The sequence below is a fragment of the Mytilus californianus genome, unplaced genomic scaffold (assembly GCF_021869535.1).
Source record: "Mytilus californianus isolate M0D057914Y unplaced genomic scaffold, xbMytCali1.0.p SCAF_1, whole genome shotgun sequence".
NCBI lineage: Eukaryota > Metazoa > Mollusca > Bivalvia > Mytilida > Mytilidae > Mytilus > Mytilus californianus.
Genome location: NW_026262581.1, coordinates 69,977,322 through 69,998,665, shown reverse-complemented (window position 1 = coordinate 69,998,665; position 21,344 = coordinate 69,977,322). Strand labels below are relative to the sequence as shown.

The following is a 21,344-nucleotide window of genomic DNA, read 5'->3' as shown; positions in this document are numbered from 1 at the left end:
AATTTCATATTTTTCTATACACATGATGTCCTCTCACAAAATGATTCAAAGCTTGCTTAACGCATTTATCACCAGTAAACCAACACTGATCTAAAACGGTCATTTTGATCTGAACAGCTCTTAAAAGACTAAACAATAGATAAATAAAGAATTTTACGTCTGTCAGTTAAGTTTCAGACTTATCCATTGTTGTAAGTTCAGTACTTTTCAGACGATTCGCTGGCATTAAATTAAAATCTGTTCAGTCTATGTTCAGACTGTTCAGTAGTTACTGTTTACCTGTACACTTCAACATCACACTGAATGTTGTTCTGAACTGCTACTGAACAGTTATGAAAATACTGCTAGTGATTTGTCTGAGCAGTACTGAATTTACCGCATTGAATACGTCTGAACATTGAATTGAAGACTGAAATGACAGTATAATTTAGAATTAATACTTTTCAGAGGATGTTACGATCAAAATAACCGTTTCAGACAACAATTCATTTCCTAGTGTATTCGATCGAACGTGAAATAAAGGATAGCAATAATACAGTCTGCCTTAGATCCTGCCTAACATATTAACGGCAAAAGAGATTATGTCAGCTTTCCTATTGGGAACTTTCCAAGTCTTTGTAGCAACATTCTGCGGCGTCTGGGTGTGGAGTGTATATGATAGTCCAGAACATACATAACATACATTTCCTGTAATGATTTTTTTTTTTGATAGAGGGTTGCTGCACTAGTAAAGAGACTTTAGTCCCAAGTGGCTTTTTTATCTTTATATCATCTGAAATGTCTAAAACCAAAGACGTTAAGAGTATAAGTTTTTTTTTCGGATATTTTCTTGTTAGTAAATTCAGATCTGTTCAGACAGATATCAAGTCAATCCAATATTGCCCAGTAGCCTTAAATTCAGTATGGGTATTTTTGGCAAAGGGAGGTAACGAATACGGATGAGTCTGTAAAAAGGCTGAAAGATCTTGATTTCCTTCCTGCAAATTGTAATTGAAAAGGACTGAACGTGACTAAATAATGTATTTTTCAGTCTTAAAAGAGCTGTTCATATTAAAATGGCCGTGTCAGTCAAAAATTGGTTTACTAAACAGCTTACAATAAAGATAATGAACCAAGAATACCAAATGGTAGAGTTGAAAGCATTGAAAGTTTTATTGATTAAAACATGATTTGGTTGGCCGTTGTGAAAGATTTCTATCACAGATGACAATAATATGTCCTTATTGTCGTAACCACAATCCTACCTTTCGATAATAATATCACTGAATGAGACTTATCACATAATTTGTATTTGCTCTCAGATATAAAAACAAAGATTGTGTATGATTGTAACATGTGTAAATAAAACAACTATCTTTCAAAGACCGAATAACTAAGATATACTAGTTTCGCAATACACTTTTTGCCATTATATAAATAAAAAACATGATTATAAATATAATTTTTGAGTAGTATATTATAAAACATTTGTATAATGCTATAGTTAAATTGTTGATTGATTATTTAATCTAAATGAATATTTCCTTCTGAAATGTTTGATAAAAAAAAATAAGTTCAATCAAGAGAAAACGGAATGAATAAACTTTGTAAAAATCTTTAATTTCAGTATTGTGGTAATACATGTAATGGTGTAAATGCATTTGTATATGCATCTTGTACTGAATCGCTCCAATTGAACTCATAATTATTAGTTTGAAAGTTAACTTAAAAAACAGTTTTATTATATCTGATTCATTTTTAATGTTTGATGGACGTATACATTTGTATAATTATTTTGACAGCAGATGTTTAGACAAAGCAACGTTTATGGTGTCATTTAACATGTTTAAGTATTAGTTTCCAGGTTTAAGGATGTTCGCTACTCTTTTTCTAAATAACAAGACTTTTAAAAGACTGTTATAAATGATAGAATATATATAAGGGAATTAGAAAAGCAGAAAAAATGAAGGATCCGTCAGCTTGTTTTCGAGATATAAGCCATTGAAAATTTGGCGGGAAATGATTCTCTCTATATTTTTCATACATTTAACATTGGCACAATTCTTCTTTCAAAAACAAAGATAAAATAAGAAGAATTTGATAAGATTTTCAAATATGGCTTTTTAAACTATATGAAATAAAATTATGAAAAGAAAAGTAGGGGCTAGGGGGCAAAAGTGTTAATGGCACTACATCGATAAAACCAAAGGATTCATAACATCTGGCAAAAAATTCAAAAACAAGAAAAGAGAACTTCCTTAACTTAGGCTTCTTATAACACAAAGAGTAGCGGGTTATTTAAAAGTGTGCACCACATTTTTCATGTTATTTCGAATAGACAGAAAAATTATTTACAGTCATTTCTTATAATTTAATTCTAAAAAGGAGTAAATCATGATAAAAACGTTGATGACGTCGAGGTCACATGGCAAAATTGCGTCTATGAGCTGATAAACAAAACACTTTCAGCCAAGCCGAAGACGTGTTATATCCATCAAAAATCTGGCGGGAAATGATGCTCTCCAGATTTTTCATACATTTAACATGAACAAAATTAAACTTTATAAATATACATCTTAGCGAAGAACTTTAATGTGTAATACTATAAAAAGTAAAATCACAAAAATACTGAACTCCGTGGAAAATTCAGTCGAAAAGTCCCTAATCACATGGCAAAATCAAATGACAAAACACATCAAACGAATGGACAATAACTGTCATATTCCTGACTTGGTACAGGTATTTTCAAATGTAGAAAATGGTGGATTGAACCTGGTTTTATAGCGCTAAACCTCTCACTTGTACGACAGTCTCATCAAATTCCGTTATATTTACAACGATGCGTGAACAAAACAGACATAATAAATAAAATAGTCAAAATATGGGTACAGCAGTCATCACTGTGTTACAATATCAAAACAAACAATCATTTACAAAAAAGCAACAAAAGCATCTATCAACTTAAAAACCACATTCATTGCTTTGCGTGTCTGACGTCAGAAAATGTAAACGTCACATAAGAAGAAATTTTGTCGTTCAATGTTTATTCAAAACAATTTTTATGATTTCACATATGAACATTGCATATTTTGTACAAATTTGGGAATATTTATATAAGAACAATATCTTTTGCATGGCCATTTATGTAATAGTTGACTAGCATACATTAATTTTTGAATATAATTTGGAAATAACGTGGTTGTCACGTTTTGCTAATCGTTTAAATTCTATTTGCCGTAAACATTTTTCCTGTAAAATAAAGTGATAATATGGCTTATTGTACCTTTCAGTCGATAGCACTTTGACATTGCGTTATCCAATCGTGGTCAAATCAGCTTGACACTAAGTGCACATGTTCATGATGATGTGAATGTTTAGCAAAATATATGCCAAATTTCAATTTTTACCCAGAATTATTAGTTGACTGATCATGGTAATATGATAATACGTGACAGGTTATAATTGCTGGTTAAGAAAGTTTACCAGCAAGTTGTAGAAATTAAGTACATTTTCGATGCAAACGTTTTACAGAATATGCCGAATCACGATCATGCGGTTAAAGGATAACAGAAAATGCGATCGAAGTTGTTGTCCACTCAAACTGTAGGATGTGGTTTGATTGATAATCTGGGGAAATATGACTTGTTCATTATTTTTAAGATGCTTTAAACCTGATTTCAGTAACCACGACTACTCTTAGTTCAATTATTTGTGTTACTGTTGGTTTTTTGTTTGTTGTGGTTTGTGTTTCACGACAATCTGATAATCCAAGTCTTGTCCCAGTGATTTTAATATTTGGGTCTTAATTGGTGTTGTTGGCTATTTTCCTAGGGTAGGGGATGTGTTCAGTGCTCTCAAACATGATTACCTCTGGCATATTCTGTATGTTCTTAATCAGTGCAGTCTGTAATTCATTAGTTGTCGTTAGATAAAGTCTGCAGTATTTGTTTCCCATTTATTCGTTTGATTAACCGACCATGTCCTATTTGCTACTTCACATTTTGACTGAGTTTGGATTCGCTTATGTTTGTTGCATGTGTAGTTGAAGACGCTGAAAAAGCGGATATTTGTTTAGTGAAAATTGCTAGTAAAAATTGTTGATTTTTATAAAAAGGTTAATGAATGTATCTCCCTCAAGCAAAGCTCTGGTACAATAATATTGGTACCATGTATCTTATTACCTTGCTCCTTTTGGGATTAATGTATCGTTCTGAATTATCGTCCTTTGCTATCTGGAGGATAGTTGTCTCATTGACGATCATATCACATCACCTTTAATTTATATGTAAAAAAAATGAATAATATAAAATCTAATTAAAGATACATTTTTCTTTACTGACATTCGGTTTATTGACCTCTGAACATAGATTACCTAGATAAAACCATCGCTTAGGTCTTGCTGTTTTCAAACTTTTATCGTCAAAGAATGTTTGAATTCGTATTCTTGGCTGAAAAAATAATTTTGCTGAATACATTGCATACAAGATTTGCTGATCAGAGTTCATCAATTTCATTTTAAGTAAACTTTCTACGGCCATTTTATAATCCTCTATGAACAATGAAAGATATTCTGGTCTTCCAATGAAAAGACCACCAGCTATATAATATTTAGTTCTATACATAATTTCCTTAAGAGTTAAGTTTGGGTTGAAAAAAGCTACTTGCGAAAATGAAATATGATCATCTTTCATACTTTTTGGCGGTTTCATTTGAAAGCAGTCAGGTCTCATTCTTCTAAGATAGCCTATATCAATCCATGCAAGATATTTTGTCGTAAATATTTGTTCTTGTATTACTCTTCCGGTCAATTCATACTTAGCATGCATTGCAGATGAATAAGCAGGTCGACCCGGAATTGGGTATCCTTTTTGGTTGTAAATCTTTTTGATTCGTGGTTGCAAACCAAAAGCCCAAAGACTTGTTTGATTCAGAATGAATACCTTAGTCATATGGATTGGGAAATGTCTGCGATATAATTTGAACTGCACTGATAAATCAAGTTGATCCGTATAAAGAATAACACAGTTGTTTACTGACTGAAAGCCTTTCATCCAATTGTAATATGTGCTTTTAGAAAAAATTAAATTCGGAGTTTTTTTAAATGACCCTATGTTAAAATAAGCTGTAACTAATGTTAATTCGTTTCCGTTGACGCTGTGTACTTGATTTGCATGACCCGACAATTGAATTACCATTTTGGGCTTGACATCTGAAATATATTAATGCTGCCATATTATATTTATACATGCACCATTTTCGCCAATGTGGCTTTGTTTGTGTAGTATACTGGTTGGACCTATTTTTATTACCAATTTTATGGTTGCTGGTAGCAAGAAAACCAAGAGTTCCAAGTGGTGAAGTTGAAGTCAACCCTTCAGAAATTACGAGGATGCCGTTACGATTTGGTTGACCGTTATCGAATATTTATTTCAAAGATGCCGTTGGATATGTTCCAATTGTTGCATCAATAATTCTGGCTTCTTTTTTGCATATGTGATATCACCGAATATACTAGTCAATGCCTGTGTACGTATATGAGCTTTACGAAGGGTTCCACGTGTGGAGCAGAATCTGCTTACCCTTATAGACCTGAGATTACTCTTATATCTATTGGGATTTATGATGCTCTGTCTTTAGTTTTCAAAGTTGTGTTTCGTAAACTGTGTTGTTTGTCTTTTGGTCGTTTTCGTATTTTCCATGGCGTTTTCAATTCGTCTTCGACTTATGAGTACACGAGGTAAATAGTGACCTGCTAAAATGATTTGCACTGGTGCATCGGTTACCTCTGTTAGAAATAATTTAAGATGACCTAAATTGTTTAAAAGGTTGTCTCTAAAGAATGCCGTTTTAAGAAGTGACTCATGATTGGAATTGTGTATTGTGTAACGGTAAATTGTGTATCATGCGGTTGAATATCAGTGAAAAGTTGAACACCTCCGTTAAATTTTTTTTATTAAAAATAAACATTGTTGGTAATCACAGTCGTTTTGACAAATACATTTGAATGATTTGAATCATGTTTTATTCAATTAGTAAAAGGTATATTGTGTATTTTGCAACGGGGAATTCATGCTAGTGTATAGAATATGGATAAAAGGGGACAAGTATAAGTTGGAAAATTGCACGACTGGGGGAGTGTTGGATACCAGAATATTCTTCTGATATGTAAATTAACAGATTTCATTTCGTTATATTTTCAATTAGTCTGGAAACAGAGAACGCTTATCTTATAAACTCGACCAGGCGAATACAATTTCCTCGTTACCTCTTAAAATGGTATATCGCCAAGACGTCATGTTGAACCAATCTATTTATTATTTCTATTTGGGATAGGATTAGTGCACATGGATTTGTAGTGACATTTTACCGTATTATTCAACTTTTTTTTTAAAGTTTAACTTATTTACTAATGTGCCATCGTTTTTGCACATGCAGTTGAATATCAAAGTGGGGTGACAAGACTTTATTGCTTTAATGGAACAAAATATCTTCATCAATGTTTTAAATAATATATCAGGTTTTTTTCCCCCGGTTGTAGACTACAAAATAAAGTGCCACAACCTTTGAATTTGAGGTTTAAGGTCAATAGCTCAATTTAAAATGTTTTTGGTAATTTTAATGATTAAGTATTGAAAATAGATGAGATAGTATAAACCGTGTATGAAATGCATTTTACTGGAAATAAGTTGCATATGCATATTTAATTTTGTTTTAACTAGTCTTTGAAACTAGAATCTTTCATTCTAAAAGAAGTTGTGTGTTTCTAAATAAACATTATTACCGATGAAATTAGTTCACAGCCAACAGAGGGCATATTGAACAGATAATAAGTAAAATATAAGTTAAACATTCCAACAAGGTAACACGTCATCATATTTTATCAACTTGTGATTGTATATGATTTTAATATCGGAACCAAACCCGATAATCCGAAAATTAGTGCCATTTTTTGAATGATTATACAAATGTGCATACATTAAGCGGGTTTTTTGGCAATCATACTACATCTTCTTATTTTAAAATTTACAACCGAAAACCAGATACAAAATAATTTCAAAATAGCCAATTGTAATGACACAAAGCAGGCTTTCCTATAGAAAGGGGCGATTAAAAATGCGTTCAAGGATTTGTTTACTCCCGAGAGAGAATGACACCCCAGTTCATCTTTAATGTAACGAAAATGTCCAAAAATTAAAGTAAAGAAAGAATATAAACATGTGTCCTACTGAAAAAACTAACATATACTTTAGCTTGCATTCTGGAAAAATAATGATTGCATGTCAGAAAAATGGTCTGTACAATTTTTATCAATTTGTATGTGACTGGGGTATCCTTTATCACAAATAAGGGTACGATTTGCTTAGGTAATTGTTAACGATAAATATGTGACTCCATTTGACGCAAAAAGACAACTGAAATGCGATGTCCAAAATCACAATAAAAATATAATTGTAAAGAAAGAAGTGCATTTCATAGCAAATGAAAAACCATCCTCACCATCCTGGCTGTCAAACTATTTCACGAACTCGATACATTTGCGAAAGGTGAACATCTTGTTTATGCTTTGATATATAATAAGTGTGTTTAGTCTGGAATAAAATGGTTTATTGAATATATTAGTTGAAATTAGGCTTTTGAGTCGCATTCGGTTATTCCGAAAATTTTAAGATTAGTACTGTGTGTCTTTTAATTTTGTGTCCTTTGGTTTTTTTTTGTGATTTGAGCCAATTTGATTAGTCTATGTCCTTAAAATTGATTTGACAGTTTATGTTGTTACACCGCTGACCATATTAAGGAAAGGGTTAAGCTCTCCCGAATATAATAAACCCCTCACCATTTATAATTTATCTGTCCAGAGCCAGGATAAAATATTTCAATATATTTCGTTGGGCGCTGTCTATATACAAATAAGGAAATTTGATATGATTACCAATGAGACAACTAACCACCAAAGTTCAAATAAAGTGGATGTAAGCCATTGTAGGCAATCGTACGACCTTCAACAATGAGAAAAATCCATACCAAATAGTCTGATATAAAAGGCCTCGACATATAAAATAATTGAGAAACCTAACGGCCTAATTCATATCAAAACAAGTACGAATAACCAGTATGACAGACATGACCCAACGATAACATTGAAAATATAGGCATCTGACTTGGGACAGGCATATACAGAATGTGGCGGGGTTAAAAATGTTTTATGGCGCCGAACCGTCCCCTAACCTGAGACAGTGGTGTTACAATACAACATAAGAACAAACTATAAAATCAGTTGAAAAGTGCTTAACTCATCAGATCGATACAAAGTAGAATAAAACATCCAACAAAACCTCAGACCAGATGAGAGAGAATGTATACATCCCTCCTAACAAAAAAAGATGCAATTTACAGACCTAAGAGTACTCCCAGCTACTGACAGCCTGTTCAATTACAACTAATAAAACAATCCTGTATATAAGACTGAAATATCAATCAGTACACATCTAAAATTCAATGGAGTTCGTGTAAAGATGTCATTAACTGTCAAACCTTGTGCAATGCCAAAGTATAGGTATCTACAGATCGTAGAACCGTGAATATGCATATGTATAACAATAATATTTAGTAAAGTTGTTTACTCTTTCTGTTGTAGGTTTTATCAAAATTTTATTTTTCCCTTTGCAATATTTCTCCATTTTGTGATTTTTTTATATATCCTTTCACAGTATTTGTTTTGATCATGATTAATAAGCGTACGATGACTTATAAGTTTGCACATCGGTTTGCCCTGTGGTCTGATGGATAGACTTATCCTTGTCAATCGCACCACATCTCCTAATTTTTCTTGTATCGGTGTGTCTTAGATAAATAAAGCATGATTTGGACAAATATCATCTTTCTCCTTTACTCAAAGTACATACCTTGGAATATGTTGATGTTGATTATGTAAATACCCAGTAACAAATTACAAATTACTGATAGAATAAAATAAGTCTTTGTATAGCATAGCTTCCACCTCTGAAATATAAGTAAGAAAATGTTAGCTTTTAAGTTTTTAAAGATATTAAGGAATTTCATCATTTTGTTGCATGTTTAGTATATATGTATAAATACATTCATTTCAATAATTCATTTAATTAAATATATTTAAATGTCAACTGTCAAAAGTACTTGTCATGACCGTGTTTACATTATATATTCATTTTGATAATCATACGTAAGGTTGCAATGAACCATTATTCGCCAATCTTTCCAGATTTGAGTTTTGTAATTGTTTATTACCATCTTGTCAGGTATTTATCATGGTATATTACTCCTTAAAAAGGTTACGCAGGACGATATGTATTCGACCTTTTATTATTAAAATATTTTGATACTACAATAATATGGATGGGTAATTTCTCGGTGCAATTGTTTTAAAATGAAATATGCGCTTTGTTACCAAATTATCTCAGTTTACTTACTCTGTCAAAATCTGTAATCCTTCAAACGGTCATGTCTTAATGTGTAATTCAAATACAAACATTTACACATTGCGGTTATAGTCCAGCGGACATACGAATAATTGATTACTTTATGGGAAAAGCATGAAACTTGGCAAAGTGAAAGATTAAGAGATATAAACAAAATTCAGATATGGAGCCACGAACAAAATCCAATATGGCCGCCAAATTAAAGATGGTTGACATAATGTACTGGTAATACAACACCATACCCTTGACGACGTCTACCTATATGTAACATATTTACCTGACGAAATCGGGATATGGGTATTTAGTCAAATCTTAACAGGAAGTTGTGATAATATTAAAAATCCGACACGGATAAAAAAAAACAATGTCAAAATGTTCAGGCTTTAATTAAATCTGTTTTTGGGTAAATTGATGTAAGCATACGAACTGTATTGTGTCTTATACTGTAAAAGCCAAATAATGTTTAACGACCATATTATATTAATGTGTTAACACGATAATTATGAGCTATGACCGTCAAGTAAGTTTAAAAAATATTCAAACAAATATACTTTACTGTGGGTTAGCATTCGTTAGCAGTCACTATCATATAGATTAACAACTGTTGGTTATATTGATAATTAAGAATCCTCATTGAAGTTGGAACACGAATAGTGTGTTAATTAATTCGTTTGATGTGTCATTTGTATGCAAGAGTGACATCCCTTTGTACTATGGTTCAATTCCAAAAAGTCTATCGAATCAATGCGTTTATTGTCTCCCTTGAATAGGTTCATTATTCAATCTTTACGTTTAGTTATTTGATTTAATTTTAAATCATTACAAAATTTATAAATTTAATAGATCTTATTATTTATTATTGGTTTATTAAAGATATTTATGTATATCTATAATTCTATTTATTTGTATTGAAATGTTTAAAATTATTATGTACCAATATAAAGAACCTTTCATAATTCTATAAATATTATTTAGTTACATAGTAAGTTACTTTGTTTGATGAAGCAATCTACTTTTGAGAGTACAGATAGTGAACCTTCCTCAAACTAATCCTGGAATTGTTTACTTTTAAAGCCGTATTATAGTAAGACATTATATAAATAGTAATCTCTCTACTTTTTATGTGAGGTAAATTATTCGGGTGAATAACACATGTTTCATTCTGCTGTCAAGAATACACGGTTTTAAGTTGTTGTCCGCATTATCAAACCTCCAAAAGCATTAATCCTGCTACTTGTAAAAGCATTTGTTGTTTAAATATGGTGTATAAAATTATGTCAGAATTCAAATAAAGCAGACATATTGTCTCTAATTTATCTGCATAACTTGATTCCCGAAAGACAAATACATGTATGATGTGTACCGAATTATATTATCTCCCCATAATGATAAAATGTTGGGAAAATTAACCAGAGTTATCTTACATTTATCACAAAAGAGGGGCAAACAATTTTTAACTAGACCTTAATTAACGTTAAAACAATTGTCCACTAAAAATGGATGTCACTTTATTCGATTATAAGGACTTAGATAGCCAAATCCACTACTTTTATTACGTCTTTCCACTTTTCCGTGGAAAGACCTATTGGTTTTCTTCTGATTATTATTTTTTTTTTCTTCCGCCTAATTTGTTTCCTTCGCTGTTTTTCTTCTTTTTTTTTTTTTTTTTGTTTCGCAAGATGTCGCTAAGATATTTAGAAAATGATATCGAACAGTGTATACGCTTTTGAAACTGACAATGCTTAACCAAATATTTTCCCATATAAGAGTTATCTCCCCAAACACTGTTTTTCTTGTTATTTCTAAGGCTTCGCAACAGTAAAAGAAACCGTCAATTTTTGTTTACCAAATTGCTCGTTATACCTTCAGGATGTTTCGTTTAATTTTGACCGAAGCTGTATAGAGATTCCATATGAGAGTTATTTCCCCTTTTGTATTTACATTTGTAACTGAAAAACCATAAGTGATAGAGGCCTAGGGTCTTTTGATTTGAGGTCCTAGGTCCATACAAATGAAAATGAGGTCAAGGTCATGTTCAAAATTTTAATTTTGGCTTGTTATCACTAATTTCAAAAATCTTAAAATTATCGACGAAATATTTTTACAGAATTGTTAGTTGCGACACATAAATTTTAGTTGAAAGGGTACGTAGACATTTAATGGGAGTTTACGCCCCTTTTACATCTAATATTAGTAGTATGGTAATATAACACATTAGCAATATATAGTAGAGGCCTAGAGTCCTTTGATTTGAGACCCTTGATTCATGACCTTAAATTTGGGGTCAAGATCAAAGTTTGGTTTGACGTTCTAGATTTTGACCTTTGCTTTAACTTTTAATTTATACATAATAAACTTATGGGACTTTGTACATTAAGTTGCAAGTCATATGACCTTGAAGAAATCAACTGGAAATGACCTTTTGTAATCCGGAAGTAGCTATTTTTTGTACTCATTTAAAGTAAAAGTGCATAGAACCATATATTTTTGGAATCAGTGTCAAGTAAACTATCAGATGAGACCGAATTTGACATTTTTCAAACCGGAAGAAACAACTTGTCTCCCTTATTTCAAACAAAAATGTGTAGAAACCATGTATTTATAAATTTAACGTACAATAAGCTATCATTTGGCATTGAAAATTACATTTCTAACCAAGTTCTAATATTTTTATCATCAAAATATATTGTATCAGGTGGTAAGACCTTCAATTGTTCTCTGAACAATTGGTTTTTAATTTGTTTTATGAATTTTTATTACAATAGATAAACATGCTACTATATGCAAGAGTTCAGTAGATATTACAAATTTAAGGAAATACATTCAGATATGCGAATGCTTATTTTTTCAACTTTCAAAATACATAGTTAATCAAAATGGCGTCCAAATTCAAAATGGCATCGTCGGAAATGTCCGAGTTTGACGGTATTGATACATTTACACTATCAATGTGGTATAGGAATTTAACAAATATGTGAAACTGATATTCTGATGTAGACACAGTCCTACAATTTTTGTTTAATAAACCAGGGGACATATATTTAGTTTTCAAAATGGCTGCAAAATTCAAAATGTCGCCGTCAAAATTGTCAAAATTTGACGGGTTTTAGTAATAATGTGGTATAGATTGATTCAAAAATAATGAAACATTTTGTTTAACACAAATGCAAAAGAGCATGTTATTTTAATTTAAGAGGTGACATAAACTATGAAATGAAAATTGCCACTATAATTCGAAATGGCATCTCTGACAAGTTATAAATTTACACAGTTATAGTTATTGTTTACATGCAGTCAGAAAAAATTTTGATTTACTAGCAATGAAAAATATGTATGCAACCCTACAAAGATACAAGCCAAGTATTTTTTTTTTTTTAATGGGAGCGAAAATAAAAATGGCGCCTCAAAAGTACCTTTTTGGCATAACAACTTTATAGAACACATTTAAGATTTTGATAATTAAACTAAGATCCAAATGCAGAATAATCAAAATTTAGCACAGTCTTAATCAGTTTCTCTCTCACAGTCCGGTTAGCAGTTACATAATTCTGTGCATTTCAATACTGTTTCAAGCATTTAAATGCCCCTCGACATCCTTTCTTACAGCCACAGTTGACGAGCTCTTAACATGACATTGCAGCTTATTCAAGCCCCGACCTGAATGGAACCCATGTACCATCAAATTTTTGCCAACCAAATAAATCTGGTGATGGCATAACAGGGTTTGCGACTAAACAATTAACCCAAATAACACTACCTTGGTAAGCTACACGTTCCGTATGTTAGGGTAATGCATCTGGTGCCGGAGGAATATAGTCATTTGATCTTTTCTTTTGTGTGATTAAATGTTTTCTTAATTCATTCACTGTATTAAATGAACTAGACCGAGCATACAGAAGAACAACATACAGATCTATAACTACTTTTAATATTTCTACTTCATTTGGATTTTCAATAAACTGTACAAATGTTCCTGACAATTCCTTATATACGGACCATGTGTCCCCAGCTGATTTCCTACCCTTCTAAGAAAGAGCTGATACTGTGTCACAACCGGTGACGGCATGGAACAGTAGTAAAACGTTCAATTTCAATGGTCTTAGAGCAAGGCATAATCCATTGAAATAATTCGGTAGTTCTTTCCAGTGCCAAAACCTATCAACAACTCTTCAACCTGCAGTCTATCAAAACAAGACACATACTAAAGATTTTCCATTTGGAATTTTAGAATTGATTTATCAATTTTCTGTTGTGAGCAGTAATACTGACTTACGTCATTATGCCTGGAGGCAATTCTTCACAAAGTAATAAAACTTGACAAAATCCCAAGAAAGGAAATCTACAAACTGATACTAATCAAACACTACTGTCAGCCAGAAAGGATTTAGGTAAAACAAAAGCCAGAACAAAAGCTTTATTACCAAAGGGAACTCATTCAGAGTTGTCTGGTGAGTCAGATAATAGTATGGACACAAGTAGATTAAAAAGTCTTCGAAGGGACCTTGATGAAATTAAAACAAACCGTCAGGGATAACTAAAAAAAATGATCTTGATATAGTAACAAAATAACTCATGATTTAGAAATAATTGTAATCTTTATTGTGACAAAACTCTTTCAAAAATTTGAATCGATCATGGATAAGAAACTACACACTAAAGTAGCAATAGTACAGAAATAAAATGCAAGAGATGCAAAACAAGTTATGAAGCCTTATCAATAGAGAATGAAGAACTCAGAAAGCAATTTGACCAAACCAGAGAAGTACACCTAAAACAGAGGGATGTTGTTGATATTCACCGATAGCCATCAAACAAACCTGGACCAACACCACTGAATGTGTGACTTTTCAATAGTGATGTTGAAAGAAAAGTGATGGTAAATAGAAAAAACTTGAATTACAGTGTACGCATAAGTGATGACGTTAACTGGAGAAACATGCAGCTTATTAGTAAACTGAGAGACATGAACTGTTTCGATTATGTATGGTTTTACAACTCTGGAATATATGACAGAACAGAAGATAGTTTGCAACTCAAGCTTAACATATTTGATAATCTTATGGCAAGGTTACAACATAGAAAATAAACAAAATGTATTGAAATTCTTGTGTTTTATTACTGCAATCACTAGAAACTGCTTTTACAAGTCCTCATTTGACATCTAAATTAGTTTTTATAAAATTATACAAATATATATCTAGAATAAGAAATAATTTCGCTACTTATATTGAAATTGACTCAATGCGTAAGTTTGTTTATCCTTGAATCAATATGTTCAATTATTTCTGTCGTTGAATATGTTTATACATTACTACTTTATAATGATACGAAATATTGATGACAAATGCTAATGCTTAGATACTATTTAGTAAAATTAGTATACTTAGAACTAAAATATATAAATATGACATTTATAATGTTTAAGGTGATTCAAATCTTGGTTTTTTTTTGTTATCTCCCTTGAATCACTAGTTTCTAATATTTTTATAATTGAACATGCATGAAATTTATAACGTGTTTTTTTCATTGTTTGTATATATATATACTTTTCACACTACACAAATATAAGAGACATGTATGGCCAATGATAATGTATAGATTTTATCCAGTATAAACTGAAAACGTGGGATCCATTGTTCATAATTATGAAAATAAGTTATCACAACTGTAATATTCAATCAATTGAATATTTTTAAAACTTTTTCACATTCATTGTTCTCTTTTTTCCCATTTATATTCATACAATCTTTTGAAAATAATCCTGTTTGACATTTCCATTCTAATTACGTTTCTGGGTTTGCATCATGATTTGAAAATTATTTTTGTTTCTTTCATTCAGCTTCTAAGTGTAATTTGGATTCAAACATTTTGTGAACAAACGCGCTCATTAAAGATGTTGTCTGTTAACTGTCAAGGCCTTCGGAATACATTAAAAAGAAAAGATGTATATGATAGACTGTAATATGTATTGTATTCAGGATACTCATTTTATAAATGATATAGAACATATGGTGAGATCTATGTTGGGTTATTACTATTACTTTTCATCTGTTACCTCAAACTCTAGAGGTGTAGCTATTTTGTTTAATAATAATTTTGAAGAAAAAAAAAATAAATGAAAACTATTCAATTTTAGATATTCTTGTAGAAAAAAGAAAGATAACTCTTGTATTTCTATATGGACCATATACAGACAATCCAGATATTTTTACAATATTATGTCTGTTATCAATGATTTTGAAAATGAATACTTTGTTATTTGTGGTGATTTTAATCTCGTCCAAAACCCATGTATAAATTATTGCAACTACGTGAATGTAAATAATCCAAAAGCTAGGGAAATAGTTCTTTAATTCTTTGAAGAAAGAAGTATTGAACTTTTTCCAGATGTTCAGCGATACACTAGGAGGAAAAGAAATCCTTTTCAATAGGCTAGATTAAACTTTGTTCTTCTCACTCAAAACTTTCTAAAACAGGCTCAAAAATTGTACGGTACTTCCAAGCCATCGTTCAGATAATTGGGAAATTACAACAGTCCAGAAAAATATTTTAAAAGAAGTTAGATATTTTTATGACAATCTTTTTAAAGAAAAAAGAGATACCAAGAGTACTTTAAGCGATCTGAAAAAAAACTTAAAAAATATAAGTGTTTTTTTAAATTCATCTCAGGAAAAAGAAAGCTTGGAAAGTATAATTACTGTTAAAGAAGCTGAAGAAGCATTAGAAAATGAAAAATAACAAAACTCATGGAACTGATGTTTTTTCTGCAGAGGTCTATAAATTGTTTTGGAGGGATCTTCAAATTTGAATTGTAATTCTGTAAATTATTGTGCAAAAACAGGAGAACTATTTGTTACACAAAAACAAGGGAGTATTACTTGCCTACGGAAAGGGAATAAACCCCGCCACCTTTTAAAAAACTAGCGCCCAATATCTTTACTGAGTACTGTGTATCAAATAGGATCAGCATTTATTGCAAACAGATTTTAGAGTGTCCTTGATAAATTAATCAATGTTGATCAGACTGGTTTTATTAGTGGTAGGTATATTATGGAAAATATAAGACTCATTTATGATATATTGCAATATACAGAAGAACATCAAAAACATGAAATACCAGGGCGTTTACTATTGATAGATTTCCTTTGTAGGTTGTAGACAAGCAGACTCGCTGTCTGCATACCTTTTCATTTTATGTGTTGAGATTCTTCCATTGAAAATAAAGGGAAATAGTGACAAAAGTAGTATCAAGGTCACACGGGTTGAACATGAATTGTCATAATTTGCTGATTAAACGTCTTTGATTTTGGATTGGATTGAAAAATCCCTGCAGGAAAATATTTTAGACTGGGTTGTAAAATAACTGGAATGAATATTAACTTATCGAAAACACAAGTTATTTAGTTTGGGAGCAAACAATATAGTACAGATACATTATTTCCTGACAGAAATCTGTCTTGGGTTGAAACTACTTTTAAATGACTAGGTATTAATTTTGATGTAGATCTTGAAAATATTGTTAAGATAAATTATTCTGAAAGAATTGTACAGATTAAAAATACTTATAATCTATGGTCTAAAAGGAATTTAACTGTAAAATGGGGAATAACTGTGATTAAATCTCTAGTCTTCTTTATTGTAAACCATCTCATTATCTCTGGACAAAACCTTTCAGATGATATTGTTATGAGAATAAATGAACTTATTTATAAGTACATATGGAACTCATCTATACAAAGAATTAAGAATGTTATTCAAATCAAAGATTATTCGGAGTGAGGTTTGAAAATGCTTGATTTCAATATGTTTTTCACAGCACTTAAATCAACATGGATTAGAAGGATTTTGCATAGAGATAGTAAATTTTTCAAGTCAAATTAAGATTAGAAAAAGTTGTTCATTTGTGGTGTTGATTATGTTAGACAACTTAATATGACAGTCAACAGCTATTTTTGAAATAAATTTCCAGCTTTTTAAAATTCAGTAGGTAAATTATACAAATCGCTTCCACAGGTAAATTGCATAGTACTCTTATAGTATTATATTAAAATATCCACCAGTGCACATTGCTTTATAGTTTTTTGTTTAATGCTCAATTTGTGGTTTAATCCGCTGGTAAATTATACACGTTCATAAAACGATAATATATGACGATATGACGAAACGTCTTGCTTAATATATAAATGCTGGTGTAAAATATCGTTAAATATGTTTTGATGAAAAATCATTCGTTTAGCAGTTTCAGATGGTTTATCTCATATATTGCATTAACGAGTATTTTATTATTAAGAATTTATAATAACTAGATGTCTTTTATACAGTAATTTGTTATTAATCTTTTATTTGTTATATAAATTTTCTCTTTTTGGTAGCTTCAGGTTTATTAATAAACGTTTCTGTTAAACAGAAGTTTGCCCAATGCACTTGTCAGTGTTGTGCAATGTCTGAATAGAGTAATTGCATGCATTGTTTTACTATGTTTAATTTATTCGTCAAAACAAGCTCAGCCTTTTAGCGTCAGCTAATGAATTTGAAATATCAGGGTAAAAAAAATATTGCCTAAAAAACAAATGCTACAAACTGCTGCTTGGTTTCTGAATAGCGGTATTTCAAAATTGCTTCTATTTGAAACAAACATTCCATAAAGGTATGTCAATATAAAAACAACAACATTGAATCAAACTTTCAATTTTAACTTTTTTCTGTTATTTTCTATATTCAAGACCCACAGAAAAAATATATTTGTCAATATTATGTACTGCTAATGACTTTTGATGGTAAAAATTTTGTGTTAAGGACAAAGATGTGAAATAAGTGGTTTAAAGAAAAAAAACATGATTTCTAAAACATAGATTTATAAATAAGCCGGATCAAAAGAAACTATTTAGAGTTGTAGTGGGAATCAAACTTATACGTTTTAAACAAATATAATTTTAAAACAGTTCATGTTGCCGATCTTAATGAATATTTTGATAATAAATTTTCCTAGTGAGAAATTTCACTTGATAAATTTTGAGTGAAATATTGACTCAAAATACTCATTTGATTTTTTCAATAATATAGTTTCTTTTCCTGAAGATTACAGAATTATTATTGTAATGGCTTTGATGTTATTTGTTTATCATCCTGAAACAGACATTTTGCCAAGTTGAGCAATAGCCATAATATTGAAAATTGAATTAAAATTTATACTGTATTTGATGATGTCTCTAGGGCATACCATAGGGACATTCAAACTCATAAGTCGAAAATTAACTGACAACGCCATGGCAAAATACGAATAAGACCAAAAGACAAACAATAGTATACAAAACATAACATAGCAAACTAAAGACTGAGCAACAACAAAAAAACCACCAAAAACCTGGGCTGATATCCGGTGCTCCGAAAGGGTAAGCTGGTCCTGCTCCACATGTGGCACTCGTCGTATTGCTCAAGTACTAACCTAGTCGTTATCTGTGCAACAGTTATTCCATAACGGTCAACCAAATCGTGATAACGTCCTTATAATATTCTCTAGTGTATCAGTGCATTATAATTATCACAGATTAATCTGCAATAAAAGTAAGCAGGAGTGCCAGGATTTCAAGAATTATTTTTTTTATGCAAATTGAGATCCTATAACTAGGAAAAGACAATCTGGAAAATAACGAAACTAACGGAAACTAACTTTCTCCAATCACCACAACATTGTAAGTTTCAACTAAATCGTTCACGCATACTAAAGTTAATGTGCAACATGTGAAACATTACCTTAAAAAAGAAGGTGCATTATGGGCCCTTTTTGTCATAAAAAATGAAATTTTACAGAAAATGTGATTTATGCTTTAAAATAATCTTTAAGTATGAGCTAAGTTTGAAATGTAATATCTTTAAAATATCATTATTATTTACAGATAGTCGTCTAGAGATAGAAAAATTCCAATTATTTTACCCCAAAAAAATAAATTATTACGTTATAAATAATGCATATGTTAAGGTTTTTCTTGTCGTAGAACACACCGAGGGATGTCAGGATTGATCAAATGAAAGACCGACCGTAGGTCGGCCTTTCTTTGGGCAATCCTGACACCCCGAGGTGTGTTCTACCACAAGAAAAACCTTTAAATATGCATTATCTGACTTATATACCGTCAAAAAATATTAATTTTTATAAAGATTTGCAAAATTTAGCATCCTATTTTACCGACCACACTAAAGTGGGATATTCCTTTCTAATGCGTACAGGTTTTAATACGCCCTAAAGCTAATTTAGAATGTGAAATAAAACTCACTAATTAATCTAGATATAAACCTTAGTAATTATTATCCATACACAATACAAATATTACTGTAACTGCGTGAAGTAAGAAACAAATGAATTGTTACCATCCGATAACGGTGTATGAAAAATACAAGACACTTTGTAAGTAATTTATTGTTCAAACTTAGTTTATTGAAAAAAGGGGGGGGGCTATGTTTTTTCTACTTGTAATTTGTAATGACATTTCTAACGCGGAAAACAGATTATTTTTTCCACAATTTTAATTGAATCGAATGAAATATTCAAAATTGATTTTCTATTGAATAGCAATACATTTTTTAACAGATAATCAGGATATAATTCTATACCCTCACCCCCCCCCCCCCCTTTCCCTCCCACCCGACCCCATTGTGAGGTAAGTGGATGTCATTCAATAGAATAAAAGAATATTTTATTAGTTGATCATTTGATAGAGTAAAAGGTATACATATACATAAATGTAAAAAAGTTAAGAACTGACACGAAGAGCGCTCGAAATCTTGATACATGTACATGTAACACGAAATCGAATATCAATACATGTACATGTAGGTCACAGTATGATTTCCTTTTCAGTGTGAATCAATAAGATTTACAAAATCTTACACACGAATATGTAAAATCTGGCTTCTTTTTTTTTTTTTTTTACAGTTTTACATTAAAATTCATCCCACATATATATGATAATGTCTCTGTATTGAAGCGATAAACTAGTAAAAACTTCACATTTTTTTTGTTTCTGAAATTAAAATGCGGACAATGACGATTTTTTTTACACCTATCATAGTATAGATTGAACTTTAAAAAATAAATTCCCAAATCGGCAACTATCAGACGAATATAACTTTGAAGTATATTATAGTATGCATTTTTATCAAGGAAAATAATGACCTCACACAGGTCATTATTTTATGCCTTGGAGCATATTTCATTGAAACATGGTATCGTCCGGGTTGAATCTTCGAAAGAATGACCTATCGTTCTGAAAGAAAATAACTCCATATAGGTATATAAGTGAAAGGTTTTGTTTATATAGACAAACATTGTGGTTAATCATATAGTTGCTACTTGAATGCGCTCTATATTTGTGTGTCAAAAACTGTACTAAAAATACCAAAATCATTATATTTTTCACCAAAAAACGTAGAAGGATTTTTTTCCTGACTTCTAAACTACATGTATTGTGACGTTATGAATAAAACACTCTTGGTTTATATTTTCACCAAACCTAAACATTAAAACTGACTTTCATTGAAATATTACATTGTATGTTCAAATTTCAGTAAACAAAAAGGCCAAATAAGACCACTATTGCACCCTGCCCCTTGACAGTTAAAGTCCAATTAATTCCTAAATACATATCTAAAATAATGTGTCATGAAAAGGCATGTACTGGAATGAAAACGTACATGTTTTCCAATATTAAAAATTTTAAAAAGAATTAGATTCATTTACATATACCTTGGATCTAGTTGATGTAGAATATAGATAAGGTTGAATAGTAGGCTTCAGAATATTAATACCGTTTTGCACATAAATAGTTTATGTTCGGTAGAACAGGTGAATTTAGAACATTGAGATACGTAATTACACGAGACAGACAAGTAAAGTACTGAGAAAGCAGTGTC

General features: G+C 30.9%; 1 protein-coding gene across 3 annotated transcripts; it reads right to left on the bottom strand.

Moving 5' to 3' along the window:
• Positions 1-1,128: 1,128 nt before the first annotated feature.
• On the bottom strand, positions 1,129-21,339 carry LOC127723262 (uncharacterized). 3 transcript variants are annotated; one of them, XM_052229831.1, is made up of 4 exons: positions 9,244-9,322; positions 8,883-8,979; positions 4,352-5,188; positions 1,129-4,030 (listed from the first exon to the last, which is right to left on the bottom strand). In XM_052229831.1, the coding sequence occupies exons 1-4, from the start codon at positions 9,244-9,246 to the stop codon at positions 3,969-3,971; spliced, it is 999 nt and encodes a 332-aa protein (XP_052085791.1). In that variant the 5' UTR covers positions 9,247-9,322; the 3' UTR covers positions 1,129-3,968. The 3 variants fall into 3 exon arrangements, 1 of the variants encoding a protein (XP_052085791.1); XR_007991964.1 differs by lacking the exon at positions 9,244-9,322 and adding exons at positions 7,477-7,568; positions 21,178-21,339 and having other exon boundaries at positions 1,579-5,188; XR_007991963.1 differs by lacking the exon at positions 9,244-9,322 and adding an exon at positions 21,178-21,328 and having other exon boundaries at positions 2,554-5,188.
• Between the last annotated feature and the right edge of the window lie 5 nt (positions 21,340-21,344).